Below are 27000 nucleotides of genomic sequence, written 5' to 3'. Positions count from 1 at the left end.
CCCAGCTCATCAGCTGTTTAGTGTTGGCCTCAAGCAGGTCTGATTTTGCCCTTTCAGAATTCCAGCCCATCGCAGGAAGAATTTTTATCCAATTCTCCAGGTACCATCCCAATGGACCAGTACAGCAGGTTCTTTCAATGCTAATGGCTCCAGTTTAAATTCAGTGAAAATGGCAGTTACTGCTTAGCCCTTCTGCTATAGATTACTGTTTCCAAATTGGTACAGTCAAATACTATACCTGTTCCTCATTAGATGTCAGCTACTACCATTTGTCACTAGCATTAATGTTCTTGCAAAATACAGAAATCACTGAGTACACAACCCATTCAATTATCCCTGGCACTGACCTGTGCAGGTAAGCAGAGCTAGTTACTCCATCAAGTGCTCTCATTAAATCAGCTGCCAAACAGAAGTCAACAGCCTGAGTCTCTCAGCTGACAAACACAAAGGTGTTGTCAGACAGCCACTGACACCCAGAGTCACCAGGCTTATTAGCAAGAGGGATGGACATCACTTAAACCACACAGAAGTATTTCCAGGAAACACAGATTTGACATTTCTCACTTTATCTTCACCCACTTCTGCTGAAGGCCAGATCTTTCTGTGCACCAAGAAGAGAAGCAGGCTCTTTTCTTCGACTGAAATGGATTTTCTGTTTGCCTCTACTTGCTTCCCTTTATTACACAAGTTAAGAGTCTCTCTCTGGTCCACTACATTCTTCTAACATACGTTTTGGTACAGTTGCCTTGTGGTTCAAGAAGAGACATGAGAACAGGCAGTATTTTGAAACACAGATACATTTTTAATGATTTAACATATAGTATAAACACTAGATGAACAGCTCAACAACCTGGGAGGATGCAGTTTCTGTCCCACTGAATGGACAATGGTCACAAAGCACTTCTGATCACATCCTGTTTTTGTAGGAGAGAAAGGGGCCAGAAATTCCCACAAATGTTGTCTGAATTAGGTTGGTTCTTATAATTTCTTACAATTACTGCTTCAAGTGGTGGTATCACCTGCTAGGGAGTTAATACCAAGTTGGAAAAGAAAGCAGGAGCCAGCCATCAGTGTCTTGATCTTATCACTCATGGTGCAACAACATGAAGTGCTGCAATACATCTCACCAGGGATGATGTATTAAACCAACCTGATGGCCTTCCCTGAGGAAAACAGTTATGAAGTGCTGGAACAAGGATGAAGAATCTGTTTAACACTGAAGAGAGACATAACCTCTGCTACCCTCTGAAGACAGCATTTCACACTGCATCTTCACACTGCAGCATGTCTGCTGCAGCAAGTTGCCATAGGATGGCAGCAAAGGGGAGGCAGATTTTCAGCTGGATAATCTGCTAATGCTAAAGCTTTTAAGCTTTTGGAAAAACAAGATTTTCCAGAGAATCTGCTGACAGAACCATTATCTCACTTGGTGACTTCTGGGAAAGAACAACAAAAACAATGCAAGTGGATTTTATCAAATAACTTGTAACATTGCTTCTTGTTTATATCATGTATGATTACAATAGCATTCCACAGATCTTTTGCACCAGCTTGTCTGTTGTTTGTTTGTGGGGTTTTTTAAGCCCCTGTATATTGAATATTTCAGACAGGGAATAGGAAGTATCACTTTAAACAAGCATACACACACAAAGTCAAAATCATGGAGGAGACGATGGGGTAAAAACAAGAGAAATTATGCTCTGCATATAGACAAGAACAGCCAAATTTCTCTACCACTTGGACTTTGCCCAGTGACTTGCAGGGGAAGCATGAATTTAGCCAGCATTTTACAGTCTCTCTACCCATCTATGTTCTGTGGCCTTAAGAGGGAGACAGTTTAAATTGCAACTTTAGAGATCTCGGAAAAATTGTGGGAGAACCAACCCTTTCCTAGTGCCATTCTGATCAGACTCAAATTCCAGAGTAGCAAGTATGTCAAACAGCAATTCAAAAACCATAATGGCTGTTTAACTGAACTCATGCAACACAGCTGTCCTCAAAGGAGGGTGTGCACCATGTTCTGATGTGCTTATTACTTCATGCACAAGGACATCATTAAACTGAAATCCTAGAACAATTCCACCCTTTTGCCTCCTCACAACCAGGAGTGAAGTACATTTGAATTACCAAGGCCTGGACAAGCTCAAGCAAACAAATCTTCACTGCTCCCTGGCAGCAAGTGGATTAGCAGAGAGCTGTTTACAAGAGTAAGAGTCTCTTCCTCTTCGAGGAAACTGTTGCAGAGTAACAAGGAGTGTTTACAGGCAATAAATATCCCATCCTAGGCAGACTCCTGCTTTTCTCTCATGCTATGGGACTTTGACAGAATAACAACTCCATTGGAGTTCTGAATGCTTAAAACTCACTAAGAGGAACATAAGCACTACACTGACAAACCCCAATACCATTCCTTTAAACTAAGGAGGAAAAAAAAACAAAACACAGTTTCAGTCAGGATCAAAAATATCCTTTCTACCTGGCATAACAAAACAGGGACTGAAAGGCATCAACAACCAGCTATGCAAAGCATCAATACTTTCAGCTAGTAAACCATATAAAATGAATAAATAATTGATAATTACATATGTAGTGTACACCATGTGTGTCAGGAAGTCCTCCAAAGAGAGAAGCACAACAGGCATGCTTTACTCTCTAAAAGCAAAAGTCCTCCAATTATTACTGTCACTCTGCCAAGTCTCTGGATTGCAGAGACACAACTGAACCTCCCTGCAAAGCTTATATTAGGTACTTTTCCTGATGTTATATAGCCTAGATTGACTCTGCATGCTAAAATTTAGAGGAAGTATTCAAAGAATGCACCAGTACCCTAGTACAGTACCAGTACGCTAAAACAGGTGCTGTAAAAAAAACTGAAGAAAGCAAGATTCAATCCCAGAGAACTTAAGTCCCTCATTTACACTGTACACCTCTGGGTTTGTCCCCAGAAACAACATTAGCCATTTCCACTGAGGCTCCTGTAAAGCAGCAGCTGTCATCTTGCCCTTCTGGATTCTAGTCTCCAGTTCCTTTGTTGCTTTGATCCTGCAGCTTTCAAACAGGCAGCAGCTCTGGGGGATATTCACCATAGCAGTATTTTGCAATTGGATCTCTATAGGTATTTTCATGCTGCACACTCTGTCAGGAAGAGGAGGAAAAGTTTAACAATACACACATATTGAAACGATATCACTTCATCGAGAAGCAAAACCCAGAGTATTTATGCAAAAAAAAATAATCTCAGATTCTTCTGCATGTTAGAGTATCACCCAGAGTCAAACAACACTGCACTCCCAACGTAGAAAAGACAGTTGCTGTATTACAGCACTTTAATGTTGAACCATACCCAGAAGCTCCTTTTCAAGAGGTGGGAACAGATTAAATTTTTTTTTTAAATTATAGATGCCTAGGCAGTACTGTAAAATGTCCTAAGCAAACAAGGCATAATGAAATTACTGTTGATATGTGTGCATTTTTCTCAATAAAGCTAGAGTTCAGATACTACAGGCAAGAAAAAACACCTTTGGAGACATTTGGGACTATGTCCTGTTTGCAGCCCATCCCTACTGCTGTATTAAATACCCAAGCTACATGACATCACCAACAGATGATGTCTAAGAGGGCTGATGTTCACTGAGGCCAACACTCCTAATAAAATCACATGGGTAACAGAAAAAGCAGAAAGATGACAACATACTTTGAGTTCCTATGTAGATAATTATCAGCATATGGCAAGTCTAAAAATGTATCTTGAAATAAACAGCATTCTGAAGCTGCTGGGAACAACTCTCACTGTTATTATCCTTATGAGATCTTAACTGGTCACTGAACTCAGTCTCCTGTTAGTTAAGTAACTCTTTAGAAAAGAGAATGTACAAATCATCCTGCTCTAAATCTGCAGTTTGCCCTTTATTTAGTGCTGATATTACTATTTCACCTTACAAAGCAGAGGACAGCCTTCAGATGAGCTCTCAGCCACAGCATTTAAGACAGTGCCCACGTGCATGGCAGCACAACAGACCAGACATTCAGAGGACCAAGCCCCATTTTCCATGGGCATTTCTGGGGTATTTCTCCATTTTTGAGCCCAGGTTTGGACATGTACTTGTGTCTTACCTGTGATGAAGTCCTACATTTCGCCAGGCACAACTCAAAGCGATCTTCCACTGCCATGAAGAGGTTTTGGAAAGCAATAGCTGCCCGGTTCAAGAAACGTTCCAGAAGATGTTGCTGAAGTGGTTAGCAAAAAAGAAGACAAAACAAACCAAACCACCTTAATTCAAGAAAGTGTAATCAAAGCCCACCTTAACCTACACAGATCGAGTTTCAGAGGAGTAGTCAAAAACTCCACTTAGAATTTCTAGCAAGTATCATGGAACCCCAGCAGTAGGAAGAGAATCTAGAGGAGCTAACAGAACACAGGGAATGGATGCCCCCTCCCTGGCAGTGTTCAAGGTCAGGTTGGATGGGGCTCTGAGCAACCTGATCTAGAGGGAGGTGTCCCTGCCCATGCAGGGGGGTTACATCTAGATGGTACCTTCCAACCCAAACCATTCTATGATTCTGTGAAATGCTAACTGCACAACTGATTCTGGCTGGAATAGCATTTCTGCTATCATGTCCCTTCAGCAAATGCAATTCCCCTGAAGCTGAAACATTTTGGAAGGCTCCCACTGTTTCCTCTCAAAGGTGGGAAGAATGAATTTTTTAAAACCTTAATTTATAGCTTGCCATATGGTCCTTGTAGGCTTTCCTCATCCTTCCAAGGAACTGTCCCCTCTCTGGGCAAAGCTCAGCAACAAGCACTTTTAGCCACAGAGGAACCTGAGAACACCTGAAAAGCAGGAGAAAGTCACTGCACCTTGCTGGGCTGCAGGCAACAGGAGACACAGTACTCATAGACACTGCAGCAGCCATTGGGAAGGCAGCTTTCACAGCTGTACAGCTTCGTCCGGGGCACGTTGACATTACAACAACCATTTACCAGGAGGTCCTTCCTCTCACAGATGTAGCCTGATAAAGAGAAACACTAACAGCTGGCAAGACAAGACTATAGTAAGAATCACATTACTTAATAATAGCTTTATTTATCATTTAGTAGGTTATGAGCCCCTCTCAATTTCACTTAAGTCCTAACTAGCAATTATTTGAAATGACAGACTGGAGCTTCACAACAGCCTGGTTTTATCTGCACAAGTATTATGTACTTACTCTAATATGCTGTATAAACAGTGTAAGTATTTAAATGTAGAATATTAAGAACTTAAATTTCTTTTTTGCACAGTCCATTGTTTGTGAATGGTGATGACAGTACTGAGAAAACTATGACATATGTTCTTTAAACAGGTCCGTGTCTGGTTAACTCTCTTTACAGTTCAGTATGAAGAGACTTACATTTATCCATGCAGGATAGCTGTAAAATTAACTGTTGAGAGGAATCCTTTACAATGCAGAACCACAGTGTACATCTCTATGAACGCTGTACTACCACAGTGTTAAGACCATGAAAGATATATGTGATTTTACAGACTTTAGTGAATCAGCAGTAAGCATAATTCAAGCAGGGCTGCATTTAATATTGATGCAACTCATGGAAGATGCAGTGGCTCTTCTACAGCCTTGATTTCTGGTCAGGAAAGGTCTGAGGAGCAAGCACACTGGGGAAGCATAAATGCAGGTCAGGAAAGACTCCATACACTTAAAACAAGTGGTTAATTTGAGAACCTGCAAGAGAGATCCTGGGGTTGATGAGGGTCAGATGAGCTTGTTAACTGTGACTGAGCCCTAATCATACCAGTCCTGAGCTGCCTCCCTACAGGGCCAATCAGGTTTCCCTGATTCCTCTCCCTAACATACCTGACAGTAGGAAATACACTGCAGGGAGATACAAATAGCTCTGCAAGCAACCACACTAAATTGAGCAGGACTCTCCATTTGAGTCCTGTGCAAAGGCAGCTGGAGTTCTTAGACTCTGCAGTGGTCCTGGAAACAACACAGCCACACTCAGAAGGTGTCATGCCTGAGCTGAGCCCAGCTGGATGCAGCCTGCTGTACACAGGATCAGATCAGCAGAGTCTGCAGCCACAGAAAAATTAATCCAGGCTGAGGATAAAATGCCAACAGCTGAGGCTGTGCAGTAAGAATGCCTTCATAAGGAGCAGGCGTTCCTTGGCAGCACCATCACCAACCAGACAGGCAAAGCAGCATTCAACACTGCAATATGCAGAATAAATTCTTAGTATCAAGTATACCCAGTTCATCTGTAATGAGGAGCTTCCCCTGCACAGAATTCCTGCACTGGTTACTCAGCTGACTGCTGTTTCCTGAACTGAACTTCACCTTCCACATGATCGGCTGCTCATGCTCCTGCACTTGGAGGAGATTCCGATCTCTCACCATCCTTTCTTCCTGCAAGGAAAGACAGCACTGCAGTCAAACATACAAGTTCCTTCTGCCACTCCAATCCATGTGCCTTTCCCACAATTAAACGTGCCCAGCAGTTGTGAAGCCAAATGTCAGTGGAGTAAGGAGCCCAGCACTTGCAGGAGATGACTTTTTGCTACACACAGCATGAAAGGAACACGACCCAGAGGAACAGGGCTACACGAGTTCACCTCAGGATCAGCAAACACAGCTGAACTCGGTCATTACAGCCACAGAAGTAGCATATATTGTATTGTATTCAATAACCTCAGCTACACATATTTTCCAAGTTCTTTGCTAGAGGAGTAACAGCTCAAAAAGAGGCATTACAACAGAATAATCGAGTCTCTTTGAGACTTTATTTCTCTAACTTTGCGTCAAAACACTATTGCTGCCAAACACAGGATCAGACACGGCTCTGTAAAGCTTGTCTTTATTTTAATAATGACGATGTACTTCTAACGGAAATACATATAACGTTCAGTCACAGCACTCGAAGAACAAGTTACCCCGGGAAAAGGGATGTTCCAACCCCGGGGGACCGGGGCCGCACCTCCCGCCGGCGGGACGAGGGCTCCGGGGAGGGCACTGACCTGCTTGAAGGTGCTGGTGAGGAAGTAGATGAGGGAGAGCCCGAAGACGATGCCGAGGACCCAGCGCTTCCTCAGCAGCCGCCGCCACAGCACGGCTCCCCAGGGCACCATGGCTGCGCGGCGGGCGGCCCGGCCCCAAGGGCTGGACCCCTCAGCCTCCCGCCGCCGCCCGGCAGGGAGAGGAACGGCGGGGGAAGCGCTGATCCGGCATCACCGGCTGCGGGAGAGGGAAGGAGGGAGCGCGGGCTCAGCTCGGCTGGCCCGGGCAGGCCCGGGAGCGCGGCCCGGCCGCTTCCGGGAGCGCGGGAGGCGGAAGCCGCCGCGGTGCGTGCGCCGAGGGGCGGTGCGGGACGGGGCGGGGCGGGCAGCGCGGCCCGCACCGGTAGGTACGGGGGCTGCGGCCTCCGGGGCCGGGCATGGCAGGGCTCGGTGCCCCATGGGGGGGGGGTTTGGCCACATCCTCCAACGGGGATCGCCTTGCCCGACCTTGCCGGGGGAAAGAAAAGCCCTCAGCTGTGTCTGTCTGCGTCCATGTGTGTGTGTGGGTGTGTCTAGCTGTGTTGTGGACAGACATCTGCATATATGTGCGTGTGTGTATAAATACATGTATGTAGATGTCGTGTTTATTACCCACACACGCGTCTGTGTGGGTATACACGAGGGGGGCGGAGGACAGCCCAGCAGGAGCCCAGGGAGGGCCTGTGCCCTGGGCAGGGCTGCAGGGGCCGATCCCAAGGGCAGAGGGGCTTGTGAGGTCGTGCACGGGTGCAGGGGATGAAGCACCAAGCGGTGGAGAGGTGAAACTCGTTCTGCTGTGATGAAAATTACCCTATGCATGTGCTTCTTACAGATGTGCCTGTTGAGCAATGTGATCCACGGGCCCTACAATCAGCCACCATGAAGGACCTGTGATGAGTTTCAAATCTGGACCATCTTGGATTATGTGAAGGACTCTGTGTATGAGATATCTACACTCTCTTGAGCTTTCCTCTGTCCCACCATGACACCTTGCACTTCTGGTTAAATCTGTTGTTCAGGTACTGTTAAAAAATGTCCAGGTGTTGCAAGATGAAAACCCGTAATCCAGAAAAGGAAATCAGTATTGAAGCTGAGTGCTTTTTGGAACAAAGTCCATTTAAATTCTTTCTGATCTGAAATCTGTAGGTCTCCAGGCAGAACAGATGATTACATCTCTTGAAGTCCTCCATCTTCACTACTTAGCATTCATGTCACTGTCCCTTTCTTGGCTGATGCCAGAAAAAGTGTCCCCATAGAGCCACATGTCATTTTGGAACGTGATTTCACTCCATATTACAATCTAGTAGGCTTCTAAATATCTAGAAGGGAGTGAAGGATTTTCCAAGTTTCAGACTTATCTCCACACTGACACTAGCTCTCAGCTTGTAGCATGGGAAGGTGGACAGATCTCAAACAGTGACCCTTAAGCTGTTCACAGGTAGGATAGCTCTGCCTGAATGAGTCAGCCTGTCTTGGCCTTTTCATCTGACCTAACTTTATGCTGACAATTCCAGAATGAGTGGAGCAGGGAGATGGGATCTTTTGCATATTATTTATGACCATCGTGTGGTTTCCTAGTGGCATTTTTGTGGTTTAAAAGGAATGGGTTGCTTATGTAAAATAATATTGTCATGACCTGATTGTTCATAAAAAATGTTTATACATTTTCTTTTCTTTTTTTTCCTCTCAGTTTTGCTTTACACAGCAAGTTTCTTCAGAAGAGGAAGAAGGGATTTCCTTTCCAGAGGGCGTGTGTTGATTCACGTGTCACTTGGAGAGTTGTCCCCCAGCTCCTGATCAGAACATGTCCTCACACAGCCACGTAAAGCAGCAGGGAACCTGACTGGCTCCTGCCCTGCCTGGAGACCAGTGTACGTGGGCTTCCGTTTGCCAGCTGAAAGTTGTTTCTTTGCAAGTGTACTGAGAAACAAGCCCGAGGAGCTCTTTCAGAGATGATTTATGCCAGCCATGTCACTGGCTGAATGGGTCTCCCAACCCTCTGACTCTGTGGGCCTTTGTTAGTCACACTGGGAGCTGGTGACCCGCGACGTTCATGTTGAGCGTGTTGTGTTTTAAGGTTCTGAGGAAAATGCAGAGAAGGCACAGCAGCAACACGGACAGTGCTCCTCCTGAAAGGTATATCTCTTTCCTTCTTTTTTCCTCCATTTTCCTCTTGAGAGGGGAATGTTCTGATTTAAGTGTATGGTGTGTTGAAGAAGATGAAAACTCAAAAGTGGGAAAAGCATATACTTCCTGTGCATGTAGTGAGGCCAAGCTTTTTGCTCAAGTTTGGAGAGTTTAGAGACGGATTTACTTTGCTCCTTGATGTCAGTTACTGACTCCTACCATCTCCAGTGTCTCAGGTGTCATGATCCTGTATGGCACACATGGAGGCAGTTGGCTTATTATATGCAGAACGTTTTGGAGCTCTAGAAGAGCGATTCATGGCAGAGTCCTGTGGGGATCCTGAGTGCTAGCAATCTGAAGAGGTCAATCTGTATGAGCAGATGCTATTTATACTTCTGTTACTAAGGTGTTAAAAAGTTTGCTTTTGGGGTCTGAAGCTTCCAACTATTATGACTTAATATTTCATAAAGATCTTGGGTGATCCTTTGTACCTGTATCTACCTCTGTATCTGCATTCTACATCCAGAATCTTTATCTAGCTTCATGTATGTGAATATTTAGAAGTAGAATACCTCTAATTCACTTCTGTCATAACCTCAGCAAGGGAGGTTTGCCACTGTTGTTCTGGTACTAAATATTCCCCTGCACTTTCCTACAATTAGAGCTTGACTTCTTTTTTTTTTTTTAAGAAGAAACGAATCTAATTATTCTAAGATAAAGATGGAGCTAACAAATTTCATTGCTCTGGCTGAACTGAGATTTTAAGAAAGATCATTCTCACAGGCAGTCACTAAGTATTTCTCAGTGGTTTTGCAGGTGGAGGTGAAGCTTGATGTCATGCCCCCCCCCCAGGATGGTACTATTCTTAATTTCAGGAGAAAAGGAAGCAATCTTCAGCTTTTTCTGTGTAAGCCTCGGTGCAGTCTTGGGTTTTGTATCAGCAGGCAAGCCTGGGCCTTGAGAGGCACATAAGCTGTTATAGGGGTCCTCTCAGCTGCAGTGTAGAGCTCTCCTGCGTCTGTACAAACTTGTAAGGCACTTTGGGATCTGTTTAAATGGTCAAAAATATTTAGGATATGTGTCTACTGAAAAAATAGGTAGAATAATATGAGTTGGTTTTTATGCTTCCGTTTTTTGACAGGGTAAATATGTACTGTCAGTAACACAGGCTGAAGGTTTTCTAACTGTAGAATGAAATGCTGTTGCTACTGGCCTTCACTTCTGTTAACTTCAGCAGACTCACAGTTCCATCCTTGTTTTTTTTTAAATATGTCCCTGATTAATCCCTTCCTGCTGAAAGCATAGTCATGTATCCTGGTAGTATTGTTCCAAACAATACTTGTGTCTTTATCTGTAACACTGGGTTCCACCCAATTTGTTTGTTATGTTCCCAAACATAAGTACTGTCACATTATGTCCCTGTCTTTTGTATACACCCCTGAATTGTCATGTTAGGTGTAATATCCAAGGTCTGGTTGACAAATATTTTGTTCCAAAAAGAGGTGTGCAATGTCTTGTTGACTTGATGCCTTACTGGAGCCTGTGTAGAGACATTGGGAATGGGGTGTAGCTATAAAAAGCCTTATTAGGAGTTTACTTAGTGGGAAGGTATGCCCAGAGAGGCATGAAGCTCTCTCCAGAGTAAGATGCAAGACAGTGCTCTGTGCCCTGGAAGGTGCCTGGGGAGGCTTTTGAACCCATAGCAAAGAGAAGGTTAAGGGCTCTGTATGTACCTGCATGTGCTATCTCTGCTTGTGACCACTATTTCTAAAGTTAGAGATCTCCATGGATTAAAATCAAGAGAGACCAAAGCTCTGCGACATGCCTTATTTGTGGGCTTTGCCTCTTGCTGAGCTTCATTTATTCTTTACTCTCCTTTTTTAAGTTAGAGAAGTATTTGCTGTCTGCCAAGCATTTACTGATGGTTCTATTTGTTTCCTGCATTGCCCCCCCTCATCTAAACCTGACATGTATTCATTCCAGTACCACAGTATTGAGTTCAGGTGAAGAAGGCTTATTTTCTTTTGGTATTAGAACAAAGATGCTGAAGACTTTCTTTTTGGAATCTGGCTATAATCCAACAAGTTCAGGAAAGAATCAGTGCCAGATCTAATCTTCCCCAGTGCCCAGTAATTTGGGTAAATTCATGTCCAATTTCCCGAGATTATCAAAATAAAACAATTTTTCTTGACCCTTGAGCAAATCCTTCACTTACATTTGATGTGCCAGGAACACAAAAGGGGCTCTCAATGCATCTCTTCCCCAGCTTACTCTGTTGTTTGTGTTATTCATCAGTAAGCAAGTAGCAGTCACCCCTAAATAAAGACAGAAGTTTTGGGAGCAGGTAATTTCTTTGAGTTAGCTTGATTAATTTGTTTGTATATAATGTGACCTGTCTTGGTTGTGCTGTGTAAAGTTACATGGGAGTTTGTGTGGTTTTCTTTAAAACTTAAAACCATCATAGAAGATACTGACTTTGGTATCAGAGGAGTTATTTCTTTGATTCCTCCAAAAGTAAAGGGGGTGTTTAGGAGCTCTGTTCCTTTGTCTAAGGAACAGATGTTTTTCGATCAGGTCTTTAGAAGTGCTCTGATCTGATCTTAAGAGTCTAGTTACTGGCCTCTAGTTCTGCACCTGTGCCTTTCCAATAGCAAATAGAGGGAAAAGCATCTGTCATCTGGAGACCTGCATATTCTGATGATGTCTCTTAAATGAATATATTCAATATTGGGCTAAAATACTGCAGAGTTCTGTGGCACTCTCTTTTGTTGAATCCCTTTTCTCTGATCCCACTCCACTGCAGAAACCGGAGCCAAACAGTCAGTTCTGAAACCAGCGTGGATGAAAGTGGAGTGTTTGAAAGTCTGAAGGCTGAAGCTTCCTCACCACAGCAGCTGTTCTCAGGCCTGGCAGGTATCCCGTCGGGCACCATCACAGCCACACCGTTCCAGTCAGGTTTGGTTCTGGGCTCCTCAGCAGGAGGTGGGGAAGTGTTCATTCAGATGCCAGGCCCCCGGGAGGAAGGGACCAGTCGTACTGAAGGAGCCCCGTTTCACCACCGGCAGTCGTCCCATCACTTCCACCACGGCCACCACCGGGGTTCTTCTCTGCTGCACATGGCAGGAGGGGACCGCCACGGGCACGCTGAGGAGGGCAGTGAGGAACAGGCTGGGACTCCAGCCCCAGCTCTGTCAGAATTAAAAGCTGTGATCGGTTGGCTGCAGAAGGGACTTCCCTTCATCTTGATCCTCCTGGCTAAAGTTTGTTTCCAGCACAAGCTTGGTAAGCATCTGTCCTTTCTGGATTGCAAGTGTATTAGAGGGAGGTTAGGAAGCTTTATCATACTGTGGTGTCTGATACACATGAGTGTCTAGAGCTAGTCTAGCATGAACGGGACATATTCAAATGCATGACTTAATGCATTTGATAAATTCACCCTACTTTCAGTTCAAGCTGTTTTCCTCTGTTTCAGTCCCATCTGTTTCCTATCCTGACCTGTGGGAGATCAGTTCTGTTCCTTCTCCTAATCTCTCCTTAACATTCCCATAGGAACTGAGGATGTTACCAAAGCTTCTCCCTCAGACTTCTCTTGGAGAGGAAAAGGGAAAACTTACATCACTGACTAGCAAAGGCTTCTGTGTACCACAGAAGGGCTCAGAGGGAGGAGACACTTGTATAGCTGGAAGGATGATACCTGGGTATTTCAGCCCCTCATTGGTCATGTAAAAGCTATTAATCTAATCCTCCTCTTACTATGAAATTGTATGTGTGACGTGTCTGAGGATCCTTACTCATTCTGGGAGTAGTATGGTGAGATTATTATCCCAGGGAATTTTAATCCACTTACTGCTCTGCCAGCATTCCCAAAAACAGGTGTGATTCATGCCTGCAACATCTTGCTCTGGTATCCTACATGGTTTTGATAGTGAGCTCTGTCCTCCATGACCTGCTGAACTGCTATTGTAGTACTGTCAGCTAGTTTAGTTCTGGTTGCACAACTTGCAGCACATCTGTTCTCCTTCAGCACTGGACCTGAGGTTAGGACCCAGTGCCTGCAATGGGCTGGGAGGCAGATGCTCACTGCAGCAGCTTCACATTCATTTAGCTTAAATTTGAACTTCATCTAGTCCAGACTGCCCTGCTTTAGTCACCTGTATATTTTAATTCCCGCTGCATCCAAAATATCACTTAGTAAACTTTTGTCTGAGCTTGAGATGCTGACCTCAGGTGGCCCAGGGCTGAGGACCCCCCTACCCAGCCTGGTCTGCCTTGTCTCTCCCTGCAGGGATCGCCGTGTGCATCGGCATGGCCAGCACCTTCGCCTACGCCAACTCCACGCTTCGAGAGCAGGTTGCTCTGAAGGTGAGCACAGCATCTTACTCTTTTACATTCCCAAGCAACTTTGCTCTTTGTACACAAAGCTCTGGAGCCCCCAGAGGAAGTCACAAAGATGATCTAAGGGCTGGAGCAGCTCTGCTCTGGAGACAGGCTGGGAGAGTTGGGGTGTTCAGCCTGGAGAAGAGAAGGCTCCAGGGAGACCTTAGAGTAGCTTTCAGTGCCTGAAGGGGCTCCAGGAAAGCTGGGGAGGGACTTGGGACGTGGGCTTGTAGCAAAAGGACAAGGGGTAATGGATTAAAACTGGCAAAGGGGAGATTTAGATTAGACATGAGGAGGAAATTCTTTGCTGTGAGGGTGGTGAGACCCTGGCCCAGGTTGCCCAGGGAAGCTGTGGCTGCCCCATCCCTGGCAGTGTTGAAGGGCAGGTTGGATGGGGCTTGGAGCAACCTGGGCTGGTGGGAGGTGTCCCTGCCTATGCAGGAGGGATGGGATCTAGGTGTTCTTTAAGGTCCCTTCCAACCCAAACCAGTCTAAGATTCTATGAAAACAATGTCTATGTTGAACCTTCTTTTGCAATGTAGGGGTGAATGCAGATACAGGATACAGGTCTGTCAGAACAAGCATGCCATACCCTCATCCTCGCTTCCTCCTCCTTCTTCTCCCCACTGATGCTCTCCCACAGGTTCCATCCTGCTCTTGTGTGAAAGTGTGATGTAATAAAGCCCAGAATGGAAAAGTCAGGGATATTGTAACTGCTTCCTGCTCTGCCACTGACTGGCAGTGAATTTTCAAGGACTTCTCTGTGTCTTAGTTTCCCATTAATGTACATGCTGAAACCTACTTCACTAGCTAATTGTGAGATTTAATATATTAGCATTTAGATAATGTTTTGAGGTGTTCAGCAGCAGGACTTTGTAGATGTATTGCTTGTTAGTATCTTTATAATGCTCTATTGATAATATGCTTAGAATATAAAGAAACCAGCAAATCTTTTCAGGTGTATGATCTTCAGTGTCAGCAAAGCACTTCAACAGCCCTAAAAGCACAAGACTAGAGTTGGGCACAAATGGATACTTCTGTCTACCAGTAGCAGTGGAATAAATGTGATACAGTGCTGAATGAACAGATAAATTGCACTATCATGTAATAGATTGCTGTTGCCTTGCACTTTGCACCTCTGTCTTTCCAGCAGTGTGCCCCTTAATCTGCCTGCTCTAAATCTCAACCTAACATCCCTAGCTGTTGAATAGCTACAAAGAGCTATTTTCTTAATAAATCAGCTCACAAGAGAAATGCTAGATTTTTTTTCTCCCAGGAGTAAAATTTACTCTCCAAAATTACACTGGATTGAGACCCAGGACAAGATCTTCTGCCATCCAGCTTCTGTCTATAATGTTCCATATCTTTTGAAATGCAAAATTTGCAGTTCTTTTGACCTTTCATTAGTTGTTCAACCAAAAATGAATGTCCTGCAACCTCCATGCATTCAGATAACATCCATACATGCTGCATGTCCTGATGGGTTATGTTATATTTGATTTAGCTAAAGCCTTCTTTTGGTGGCTTGGGATCTATTTGTAGAGCACCACTTCAATGAAGTGTCACCCAAGCAGGTGACAGCTCAGAATTACAGTACAATATATAGAACTGACTTTTTTTTTTTTTGTCTGTTTGTCAAGCAGCATTTTAAATATCAGGAGAATTTAGAAGTCCCAAAAAAGATCCCAAGTTTTGAAACTGTGTTCTGCAGTCAGGCTGTCATTTTCACCAGTGTATTTTCATTAATTTCCCTGAAGTTGCTTTATCTGAAAGGGCTAGGTGAGTGAGAGCCACTTCTGCTTGGGTTTATATATGTCTTTACCTAGCAACTGAGTCTTAGCTCTATGTGAATAAACTAATTACTGAACACTTAGTTGCATATTTGTATTCCTGGAGTTGGTCTTGGATCTTTTAACAGCTGAAGGCTCAGTAGAAGCCTTGAGACTTTTATCTTTGCTTCTTTTTCTTGCTCAGGAGAAGAGATCAGTGTTGGTTGTCTTGTGGATCCTGGCCTTTCTTGCTGGAAACACCTTGTACTTGCTTTACACATTCAGTTCTCAGCAGCTGTACAACAGGTGAGCAAAATATACATTGTACATGATGGAAGCAGGTGAGGAAAAGAGGGAAGCCCACTTTTCCCCACACTTGGAGAGGAAATGTGCATACTTAAGGTATCTGCTGTCTTTCTTACATCTTTGTAATACCTTTCAGTGGAGGAGAAGAGTGTATGCATTGCTCCTGCCAGTTGACTGTGCTATAAATGACATAACCAAGGCCAGGCTGTGATGTTATACCCCCGTGCTGCTGCTAGAAACATGGACCCTTGCCATTTTCTTATGTAATCAAAGCAGGATGGATATTTTTGTGTAGATGAACTTCTGAATTTTCATTTTGACCACTGTGACTGAACATAAAGAGCAGGTGTTGGAAGCAGATAAGAAGCTGGCCCACTGATTTTCCTCTTTCTGTAATGTTTTCTTTACTTTTCAGTCCATCTAGCTTTGAGTCTATTTAAAGGAGATAAACTGGAGATGAAATAGTGTTTTACTTCAGTGTCCTCAGGGTTTGGAGGCATTTGGATCTGAGGTAATTAAGATAGCCTCCACTCTCAAATTCTGACTGAAGGGGTTCTCAAATACACAAAAGTTAGTACCCATGGATTTGGTTTAGTAATATGCCTGCTTATTTTAAAGCAGGGATTAAATGACAGATAGGAAGCAAAGATACAGAACTTAACCAGGGGGGTGTTAGAAGAGTAAGTAGGAAGAAATGAAGCAATATGAAACCTAGTTACTTGATAAATTATTTTTTATATTAGTAGCTAAAACCATATGAATTATCTTCCCAATGAAGATTTCATTTGTCCCACTGAAGGGGACTTGGAACTTCAGACTAAAAATAAAGTATGTGCAGCATGCATCAGTTGAGTTATGGTTCTTGGGTATGTTTTTTCTGTCATTTATTTCATTGCTTCCCTCCTTCTTCCCTGTGTGTGCAGTGGAAAATGCACAGGTCTGCCCTCAACCCTGGCATCCTTCAGAATTGCCCTTAACATACTCAGGTTTGATGACTGGAAAGCTGTGTATGTAAATGCTTTTAGAAGGGGAGAGACATAAGAAGGCTTGAGTGTGTGGGCCTGAGCAAAAGATGGCAAGCCATGAGGAACTGTGTGTAGGGCTGTGAGAGGGAATGGAGGAGCAGAAACAGGCATGGCAGAAAGGAGTAGAAGCATCGAGAAGAAATTTGTTTGCACCACAGGGAAATCGTCCCCCAAAAAAGGTGGTTTAAGGTTAAAAGCATGAGTAGGACTAGTTTAAAATGAAGGGTAAATTAACTAAAATCAAAGTGTTTCAGAACATTGGGGCCATCCTACACACTGTTTAGGGTGTGGTTTATTAACAGTAAACAGCTGAACTGGGCAACAGCTTCACTGACAAATTCTGTTCCTGTGTGTGTTGTAGTGGTGCCTGATGTGTCATGCTTGGGCTAGGTTCTCACCTGCTGTGTGAGGACCTGTGACCATTCATGAAGCAGGCCTGTGAAACTAGAAATAGCTGTTTTGGTTTTGTTTCTTTCTGACTTATTTTTCATTTCCTGTTTTATTTACTTTTTGCTTGTTTCTAGTGCATGAATAGTAGTAAAGTCTCTGATTCTGTTTCTGTTTTTAGGATTTAATTTTACCTGTTGTGCTGTGCCCATGTTGTGAGTATTTTAAATCCATGTTCAGGCTTTTCATTCTGGGTTGGTTATTTTACTTGTGCTTGCTTTTTTTTTTTTTCCCCTTAAGTTTTTTGTTTTCTACCATGAGGATTTAGTAGGTAAATATCCTGAAGAGGAATCCTGTTTTTTCAGTCTGAGTAGGGTCCAGTCCTCATTGCTGCTCAGATCAGTAGCTCCTGCCCATTGTTCTGCTGTCCTGGACTCCCCTTCTTTAAAGAGTGAAGTTCAGCCCAGTCAGTAATGCTATGTAAGGGGCAGTACCTTTTGGATCTTTGGTTCAGGTAAGAGCTGCTAATGAACACAGTCCAGCTCTTGGTGTGCTTCAGGCAGTGACAGGCCACTGTCAGAGCATGACACACCTGAAGTTCTGATCTTTCTGCCATGTCTAATATAGTCACCTTTGTCACCAGTTTGTTTCACATGCATAAATAATTCTAGACTGCTGCCCCTGTGGTAGTCCTACCTGTGACAAGCCAGGCTCAGAGGAGGTAGTGTTCTTGGCTTGGCCATGACTTCCCCAAGGAATCATAACTACTGAGGAGCTGGACTTCAAAGGATAAGCCTTTACAATCAGGTCTGATAGGGCAAGCTTGGGGACTAAGGGCACTACCATTAAACCAAAGACTCTTTTACAGTATGGATTGCAGGTTATGGGGATTGCAGTCTTCCAAAACAGATTTTTGTACATGTTTATGGCCTGATTTCTGATAGTGGGCAAGCCTGCTGACCTCAGTAGAAATGGGCAAGAACAAAGTCTAGAGGCCCAGAGGAGCCATGGGACTAATTTGCATGTCATATTCCTATTGCCCTTGAGAACTTCACTGAAGTTCAGTGAAGTTTCTAGGCTCTCAAGTCAGCAGTAGAGATGGCTGGTTACAAGAAGCTAAAGTGAGGTTCTCCTCAGTGGTATCTGAGCCTTGTTGTCCTGCCTTTCAGCCTTATATTCCTGAAACCCAACCTGGAGAGGCTGGACTTCTTCGACCTGATGTGGATTGTAGGGATTGCAGACTTTGTACTCAAGTACCTCACTATTGCCTTGAAATGCCTGATTGTTGCCCTGCCTAAGATCATCCTAGCTGTCAAGTCCAAGGTAAGAGTATCTGTATACAGCTGTTTGTCTTTGATAATCTGATGCTTTTACAACAGGTTTGCAGCGTGAAATCGGGGTGAAAGAATAAAAATATAATCCCTGTTAAAAATTCAGCAGAAAGTCACCAGAGTAGTGAGTTTTCATTTTTGAGACAGACCTGAGCAAGGGTTTGGTAGTGCCAGCAAATAATTAAAGTCCAGAGAGAAAGAAAGGTAAGCATGGCTTGAGAAGGAATAGGCACAAGCATAGAGATAAATGCTTTTCTGGCTGACTTTGCTCCAAGTCTTGTTTTCTTTAATAGTCTTACTACTATTAAATTGAAGCTACTGATGCCACAAAAGACAGCACCAGTTCTAACCATGGGTGAAGAAATATTTTAACAGTTAACATACTTAAATGTTTATAAAATCATATGTAGACTAGGCCAAACTTTTGCCACTCTCTCATTACATTCTCTCTTGAAATACTTTGTATGGATTTTTTTAGTCTTAGAGGAGGCCCCTTCCTCCACTTAGTAGTGTCTCCATTTCAGTGGCAACTGTAGCAATGTGTATAATTTGCATTTGGTAAAGAAACTTCCTAGCACTATGTGGATGCAAGATGCTATCAGTAATAAAAAAAAATCCCAGGCAGGGCACCTAAGAGGATATCTAAACTGGGAATAGTTTTGCTTACAAATGACATGGGTGGCAGGGGAGTTGAGCAGTTTGTTCCTGCACAGCAGGGCTATTTGAGATAGTTATTAATTTATTTCTGGCAATTGTCCAGCTCTTTTTTTTTTACCCCTTCTTCTATTATTATTATTTTATTTTGGGAGATTAATGTGCTAGGTCAGAGCATAATCCAGCCTGGGGAGGGAGGCAAAAGTGATGTGAATAGTCTTCCCAAGATAAATTGCAGTGTTGGAAAAGGTTCACAGCCTTTGCTTGCCTGTCTGAGAGCTATCCCAAGTACTCATTAATCCTTGTCGGGAGAGGAGAAAGAGAGGGGGTCTTTATTTGCAGCTACAGTGGGAGGCTGGCAAGATCACATCTGTCAAGGGCCTATAATGACTCAGAGCACAGATGCTTCATTTTTAATACCTCTTTCTGGATAGCAATATTTCTCACTTTTTTAAGTCCCTTTTTGTCTTAGGATGTTGTTGATGGCCTCACTGTCCCTTGACATCTGAGACTGCTGTTACCTACCACTATGGAACTGGATCTATTTTTATCCCACTCTCTACACCACATCCAGTGAGCCAACCAGGGATGAGATCTGGTGTCACAAATTAAGCAAGATCAAACTGGGATGGGAGAGCTCCAAGAGAACCCCAGGATGCCATAGAAATTGTAATTGGTAACCATGTTGCTGGGCTCTTTCCTTGAGCCAGCTCAATGCTACCCATCTCAGTTTTCAGGAACATTTTTTAAAGATAAGTTTTTTCAGAGTTGGAATAATTCCACTGCACTTTAGGCACACAAAATTCAACTAAATTCTTGTCAAGTTATTTGCTATCTTAATATTTGCCTGAAACAAAGTTACTCTCTTCCTGCCCATAGGCTTGTAGTAGTGCTCCTGCTTGAAGCCTAGCTTGGAATGTGTGACCTTCTGGGTGGCTGTCCAGAAAGCTGCTGGAGAAATAGAAATTTAATTCAGAGTAGAGTTAGGCTTTTTCAAAATATATACACTGATATGAGAATTTTCCTGTCAATAACACTAGTCAGACAGCAGCCTAACTCCCCATAATACAGGGCCTGAAGTGGAGGTTGCTGCAGTCAGGGACAGAGTTCAGCACAGCTGTGGGTGGGTAGAGGTATTTAGTCTTGAGCTCCCTCACAGTACCTTCTTGCTGGCAGTCAACAAGAGCCAACAGAACTTGCCCATGGATGACCTGTCAGGGACTTTGATCATTCTGCTCACAACCTCTGAGCAGGCCCTTCAGATTTTCCTCATTTATGAAGTTCAAAGGCACTTTCAAAGCTAGTCTGGCTTTTCATGCTGCTTCTTGAGATTCTGGTCTTCTCTGAATGCTGTGTGGTTTTTACTGACTCTTGCATAGCCTTTCTAGTAGAAGGCACCTCCTCTGGATGTCCTTTCAAGTCTCTTACCTTTCCATATCCCTTGTGATGGGAGCAAGATCAGATTATTTTCTTGTACACATCCAAGTCTTCATATCTCCCCTCAGTCCTTTCTAGACTGAACACCACTAATTTGAGTCTTTTCTCAGAGATCCTTCATTCCAGATCTTAGGCACTTCTGGATTATCTTCAGTACTCCTGTTTTCCTGCCCATTTCTCCAGTCTGTCAAGATGAGATTGGATAATAATCCTTTCCAGAGGGATTACAGCCTTTCCCAGTTTAATGTCAGCTACACATTTGGTAAGCCTACTTTATTCCATCAGGATCTCTGCTGAAAATAGTAAATAGTACTAATCTCTGCTTAGCTCAGGTACACCTTTTCATTTTTACATTGAACAAAGGAAAAATTTGGGCTAGAGCATTCAGTTTTCCCAAGCTAAGGTATCTGGGTCATGTATTCCTAGCATGGCCCCATTACAGGAAGGGCAGCATTTGGTCTGAGATGACATCAAGAACCATCTTGGACTTATAGCATCAGTTCATGCTTTAATAACTGAGAAAAGGCAAACTAAAATGGAAGGGCAGATAAAGAGGTTTGCTTTGCAATGTGAACAGAGAACAGCAAATATGATGAGTGCTTGAAGTGTGAAGACTGCTAGATTATGGGGGTACAAGCAGCCAGTTATTCTAGCTTGAATACCTTGCAGAGGGAATAACTCTGCAAGCAGCCCCTCCAAAGAACGAGGGAAGACTGAACATTAGAGAAAATAATCCCAGACCTTCCCAGATTCCAAATCAGCCCAGAAAACAGAAGTGCCAGGAGTGGCTTGTGAGACTTCAGTGAGGCTGGAAGGCAGGGAAAGAAGAGCTTGGGAATAGAGGAGCAAAGCAGACAACAGAAGGCAACCCCAACACCAGACTCCAATCTTACACCTCTGCAATCAGTGGGAGGTTGTGGCAGAAGGAGCATACCTGTGGCTAAAGATATCCCTTCCTCCCCCAAGAGCTGAGGGGCACATCAAGCTGAGTACAAGTTTTAATAGCAGCTGGGCTCATAATTTCTTGGGAAGGGGGGCTTGGCTCCCACCCTGGATGCTGAAGGCTCTCCATTAAAAAAGGCAAATAAGATCATTTGGTTCAATATAAAATGAATTAAAGTAAATTAAACTGCAGGAGCCATGTGGCCTGCAGAGGCATCCATTGTTGTACACACATAAATGGCAGCTTTTCATTTTCACTGCTAAGGAACAACAGCTTGGGGGGAGTGGAATTAAAAATAAGGAAATAAATAATAAAAAGACACAGTTGCCAAAGATTTTGTTTAGGAAATCCCAGGTGCCTGCAAGTCTCCCATCCCCTCCTCATGCTGTTGTCAGCAATCTAAGCTGATATCCTGGAGGATGGAGTGGAGCATGAGGGGGAGGAGGGAGAAAGAAAACCTAACCAAAAGAACTAAGAAACTGGTCTTCTAGGTTATTTTATATCTATATTATATCCCTATCTCTGTAGGGGAGAGATATACCAAGGACACTTCTCCAGCAATCTTAATGGCTGATACACAAGAAAGGCTCTGGCTAAGAAATTTTTTTGCATGCTCAGTACAGATGTGCAGCCCAGTTACAAGGGGCTCCCTTTCAGAAGACTGGAAGTTCAGAAGTAAAAGCACTAGCATTTGTTTGTTGAAAACATTAGTATTAAATTACTATTGAATCAATACTTGTCACTATTCTTTAAGTCTGATGCTAGTAAGGCTTGATTTTGGGTAGTCCCAGTGCTCTTCCGTGTTTGTCTAATGGAGAACAAGTATGTCCACTTGGTTATCCACTAGTATGTCCACTTGGTTATGTCACCAAGTGCTCCTGTCTCTGTGCACAGCCCCTGTACAGCTACTGAAAGGAAAGAGAGCACTTATCTCATAATGATTAGATTTGTTCTACAACCTGCCTCCATCTTGTGTCAGAGGTCAGCTCCATGGAGATACCATGGTCCAAAATTCTAGTGCCTAACCTTTCTCCCCAGGCAGACTGACCCTTCCTCCATCACAGGACTAGTTGCACAAAGGACTTGCATGTGCTCCTTGAGCACCAAGCTGTTCATGCACTTGGCATTTGTGTGGAACAGAATCCATCCTGCATCAGGGGAAAGAGAAGCTGGAGCAGTTTGCAGCTGCCAAAGCCTCTTCCAGAAGGCTCACATTAGGAGTGAAGGCACCAGAGGGAAGGTCTTTTAATTGTGATGGCAACAGGCCTTCTAATGTCCCTGCAGCTTCTTTCATCACAGGACCAGGTACTTATCAGTCATTTAACATGAAGTTTGTGCATTTCATTTTGTCCTGAGAAAAACAGTGTCTTGGAGCATTCAAGTCTTCTAGATGTTGATCAAAAAATACAGAAGCATTAAAATAAACACTGAGAACAGGCATGTAAATGACATATTACAGAAAAATATCTCGGTAAAGATCTTCCTGTTCCCAGTCTGTGCTCTTGTACTGTGTGATATGCAATTTTATCCTAGTCTTCTCTGTTGGCATGGCTAAAGTGGTGTTTCCAGAGAGTGGTGTTACCCTCTCCTTGATGATCTTGGCTGTTCTTTGGGGAACACAGATGTAGATTCATTCTTCTTGAACAACAGTCTGAGCTTTGATCCTCTAGAGCCACAGGAACTACATGATAATTCTGCAAAGATTCATCCCTGTTGCAGCCTGGGACAGGTGAGGTGTCTCAGAGCCAGAAGTGTGGGATTTGTTAAAGAAAAAGACTAACTAAAACATAAGACTAGGTACTGAGGGACTAGGACTCTTTTCTGTCCCTCTCCTTAACACACTTGGAAAGTCACTGCTACTAAACTTTTTAAAGGAATCATTGCTTTTAAGATACTTCCAAGTTTAACTTTCCAGTTTAAGATATCCAAGATGTGACTTCCAGAAGTGCTGTGCTAACTAAAAATCTCATTCTGCTCTCTAATCTCACCTTGGAATTATACTCATTAGTCTCACATGGATTTTCACCAGCATCCTCTCTGCCACAACCCTGTTCACTGCTCCTACCCAACACATTTATATTGGCAATATGACCTGAAATCTCAGCAGAGCCTGCTCTCCTCTGATCCAAATTGCCAGCAGGTCTCCAAAGTTCTTTTTCTAGCATCTTCCTGTTTCAGAATATGTCCTAATGCTGCTGGCAGCAGAACAAGTGAGACTTGGAACTTCCTTTAAGTGCTAATCACAACTTACAGTTGCCTCATTGCAACTTCTCTCACTTCTTACATCCCATTTTAATTCCACTGTGTAAAACCTTAGCATGCCTTTCTGTTTCCTGCTGTGGAGGCACACATGCACACTTATGCAGAGCCTTATGTCAGAAGAGGCTACAATTCAGTGCTTGGTGAGGCTTTGTGGGAATTAGCATTGCTTCTCCAGCTGTAATTTGCCCTCCTTGGTATGTATATGTTGTGATTCAATTTTTAATTAGGTGATTCCATGTTATTTTTCTGTAAGACTTCTTCCATCCATCACCAGTGTATCATGTGCCCCAAGGATGAAGCAAAGTGAGGTACAGAAAGAAGCTGTTGTAGACACTGGAAAGTGCATAAAGAACAAAGACACCACTGGAAGAAGAATGTTCTACAAGTTAAAGTTGAATGCTACACTGGAGAATTAAATTCCAACCTTTTCTTTGCCAAATAATTCCTATGTGATTCTAAAAAAGCCAAGTACAGCTGCAAACTGAAGTCAGTGGTTTAGCTTTTAATGGTAATGTGATCTATACAATTAAGTGCTTTATAGAAAGTCTAATTTCAGACATCTCAGCCTGGACACCAAAACAACCTTACCTAAACTTTAATCTTTGTGTCTCAAGTTTTCATTTAGAAAATGCAAAGAATAGCTGTCCCTTATGTCATCCAGCAGTGTGAAAACAAGGGGTTTGAAAAGAAAAGCTTTTACCCTACTGGTGATGTAATAAAAAACCTGAAGAAATTTCAGTAATTTTGTACTCTGAGCAGAGCTGAAATAGCTTGAAATGATAAGATGCAGATCTGCCATCAAGTAATGAAAGCATAACAAAATAGTAAAGTCACAGGCTTAAGGAGTAGCACCCATTAAGCACCACTTTTTTACCCTGTGAAAATATAGTATGAGTTCATGTGATTACAGACTGTGTAATACTGCATGTACAGAGGGGAAAATGGCAATTGTATGAAAATCCTGAATTCTGCTCTTCCAAAATAATAGATTTAAAATACAAAAATGATCTTTCCCTGTGTTAAAGGAGGGAGAGGACAATGGAGGGTTATACTTGAGTCATTGCCTTAGTTTTTAACAAAGCCTTCTGGAAAGAAAAAAGGATTCAAAATTCACCATGTGGTATCACAAGGCTCATGAGCTGAGTTGCTATAATTAGATCCACAGCACAGTCCTCTGCCACTTGTGCTAATGAAGTGTTTGATAACAGTGGTAGTACACTGTCAGCTTTCATAGGAACACAGCCTCTGCAGAGGAAGCAGGATAAGCACTCTACTGCTTGTATTTTAGTCAGGTTTCACCTATTGCAAGGGCTTGACTTTTTTCTGACTCTACCCTAACCAGGAGCTATCATTCCTGGTGACACTGCACTTAACCTCTGCAGCCCAGCAAGGTGACATGCTTGCTCTGGAGGGCTGGTTCCTGCCTCGTGCAGTCATGCTCTGGGGCTGGGCACAGGCTCACCCAAAATAGCTTTTGCTCATCTTTGAGAGCAGTTCAAGCTCTATAGTGTATTCAAGAGAAGATTCCCAGGTTTACATGGATTTGTATGAAATATGAAAAGTCACCTAACAGAGGCAGGCCTTGCCTTATTTGAAGTTGTTCCAAGTCAGATGCACAGGACAAATAACTGTATTTGTGCTTAATCTAGCACACAGTTCTTCCTAACTTCAATGAGAAATTCTGAAATGCTTCAGCTGAAATTTGCAGACAAAGCTCAGCTCAAGACAAAGATTGGCTTTGAAAGCTTCAGCCTAGATAGCCAAAATAGAGCAAAACCTGAAAAGCAGTAGACAGAAGGGTATATTGAGTGTGTTTACAAGTGATGGATGCCACCTGCAATAAGTTACTGCTATCAGAAGGCTAAATTTTGCTGCTGGAATTGTAGGGAACAACTCTCCTTCTCTGAGCTTTTGGCTCAGAAAGAAGCCTCCATTTCTGCTGCAGCCCTTTGTAGAATTACTTCTGATTTTCTAGGCTCTTTTCCTAGTTTAAAATAGGACTGGTGTGTTGCACTGAGGACCAAGATGCCTGACAAGCCTTACATTTCTGTAAGCACTTGCTGTAGAACTAGTTCTTTTAAATGATGCTCTGCTGTCCTTGCACTGCTTCCCTCCTCCTAGCTGTAATCACTCTGAGCTTACAAACAAGTCAAGTGAGTGGTGTTCATGGGCTGGATGGAGAAATGCAGCCCTTTAAAACTGAACTGCACTCTTGTGAGGGTGTTCACAAGTATCTAGCTGCTAAGATACCCTGCTGCCCTGCAATAACCATTGAAAACTGAAGATCTGCATTAAGGACTTAGAAAAGCTTTGTAAATAGTGGAGATGTTGTGGTTAGAAAATGGAAATTTGCCTCTTGCTGCATATTCATTTTAGAGCCACTCTCTGCCACCACATTTCCACAGCCTCCAGGGCTGCCTGTGACCCATCTTTCTTTACAGCTTGCTGTGGGCTTTAGTATTTTTAGTGCCTCAAAAACTTCTGTGGAAGAATTTCAGCTTTGATGCCCCAAGTGCTGCATCCAGAAGTGCCATCTGATGCAATGAGGAAGCAAGCAGTGACCTGTCCCAGCCCAGCCTGCTGGGGAAGCACGGCTAAATGAAAGCAGTGCGAGCCTGGTGGGAGGAACAAGTCAGAGAAAGCAAACAGTTTGCTGCCTTTAGCTTGCTGGTAGCTTTCATCAGAGCTGGCTGAGGGGGAGGAGGTGGAGAGCTGCCTGTGTGAAGGGAAGGAAGTGACAGCATAGTCATTAGCAGCCTGCGACCCTCTGTCACTGGGTCCCGTGAAATGAACGATGATCGTATTGAAGCATGAGGCTGGATAGAGACCTCTGTGCTAATTTAATAAATTGCTTGCATTTAGGACCCAGATTGTTGCTGTTACATTTTTGCTATGTGATGCCACCTGGGATTAACAAGGAGGCAGCGACGGGGGGAGAGGAAGAAAGCAGCCCAGGTCTGCTAGCAACCGCTGGTGTGAGCTCACTCCTGCTCCCGGGGGGATATGAGATCATGAGCATGCCAGAGCTCTCCCAAGGATTCGATTTGTTCAGTGCAGCAGGATGGCCTGCCAGTGATCTCATCCCTGAGACCCCAGGGAAGTGCACGAGCTGCTGCCGGCCTGGTGGACTGCAGAGGATTAATCCCCACTCCAAATCTCACCAATTAACGGCTGACCTGCAATGACATCACTGATGACAAAGCTAGCTGGGACAGCACAGCAAAATTCCAGGGGAATTTCCCCTTCTCCACCCTCTTATCAAATAAAGGAATTTTGACATGTCAAAAACAAACCTTTCAGTCCAGATAGTGTCAGGGCAGATTAAGCAGAGTTCTGGGCTCACAGCTTGCC

At 43.6% G+C, this 27000-nt stretch overlaps 2 protein-coding genes across 4 annotated transcripts in view; one reads left to right on the top strand and one right to left on the bottom strand.

The window, feature by feature from the left end:
* Positions 1 to 781: 781 nt before the first annotated feature.
* SPRING1 (SREBF pathway regulator in golgi 1) lies at positions 782 to 7305 on the bottom strand. Its single transcript, XM_051634023.1, has 5 exons — positions 7014 to 7305; positions 6249 to 6405; positions 4859 to 5010; positions 4114 to 4227; positions 782 to 3135 (listed from the first exon to the last, which is right to left on the bottom strand). Exons 1-5 carry the CDS (start codon positions 7122 to 7124, stop codon positions 3052 to 3054), a joined length of 618 nt encoding a protein of 205 aa, XP_051489983.1. The 5' UTR covers positions 7125 to 7305; the 3' UTR covers positions 782 to 3051.
* The window catches only part of RNFT2 (ring finger protein, transmembrane 2), a 28759-nt gene continuing 9025 nt past the window's right edge, over positions 7267 to 27000 (top strand). For 2 of the 3 annotated variants that reach the window (XM_051634006.1, XM_051634004.1), the window contains exons 1-7: positions 7363 to 7395; positions 7864 to 8050; positions 8722 to 9167; positions 11962 to 12440; positions 13444 to 13520; positions 15510 to 15610; positions 18192 to 18345. In XM_051634006.1, the coding sequence (XP_051489966.1) occupies positions 9085 to 9167; positions 11962 to 12440; positions 13444 to 13520; positions 15510 to 15610; positions 18192 to 18345 (894 nt within the window). In that variant the 5' untranslated portion in view covers positions 7363 to 7395; positions 7864 to 8050; positions 8722 to 9084. Of the gene's footprint in view, positions 7338 to 7362; positions 7396 to 7863; positions 8051 to 8721; positions 9168 to 11961; positions 12441 to 13443; positions 13521 to 15509; positions 15611 to 18191; positions 18346 to 27000 lie in introns of those variants that run through there. The other variant, XM_051634005.1, reaches the window with a different exon arrangement.

This window comes from Apus apus, chromosome 16, assembly GCF_020740795.1.
Source record: "Apus apus isolate bApuApu2 chromosome 16, bApuApu2.pri.cur, whole genome shotgun sequence".
Classification (NCBI taxonomy): Eukaryota; Metazoa; Chordata; class Aves; order Apodiformes; family Apodidae; genus Apus; species Apus apus.
This window is presented reverse-complemented; position numbering and strand designations above follow the sequence as displayed.

What these genes read in the sequence shown, in the direction of transcription:
- SPRING1 (XM_051634023.1), bottom strand. Translation starts at nt 7,124, where the DNA reads ATGGTGCCCTGGGGAGCCGTGCTGTGGCGGCGGCTGCTGAGGAAGCGC. An exon ending in CCTCATTACAGATGAACTGG is followed by an intron (nt 5,011 to 6,248) that starts GTATACTTGATA and finishes TCTCTTTATCAG; the next exon opens with GCTACATCTGTGAGAGGAAG. An exon ending in AATGTAGGACTTCATCACAG is followed by an intron (nt 3,136 to 4,113) that starts GTAAGACACAAG and finishes TCTTCCTGACAG; the next exon opens with AGTGTGCAGCATGAAAATAC.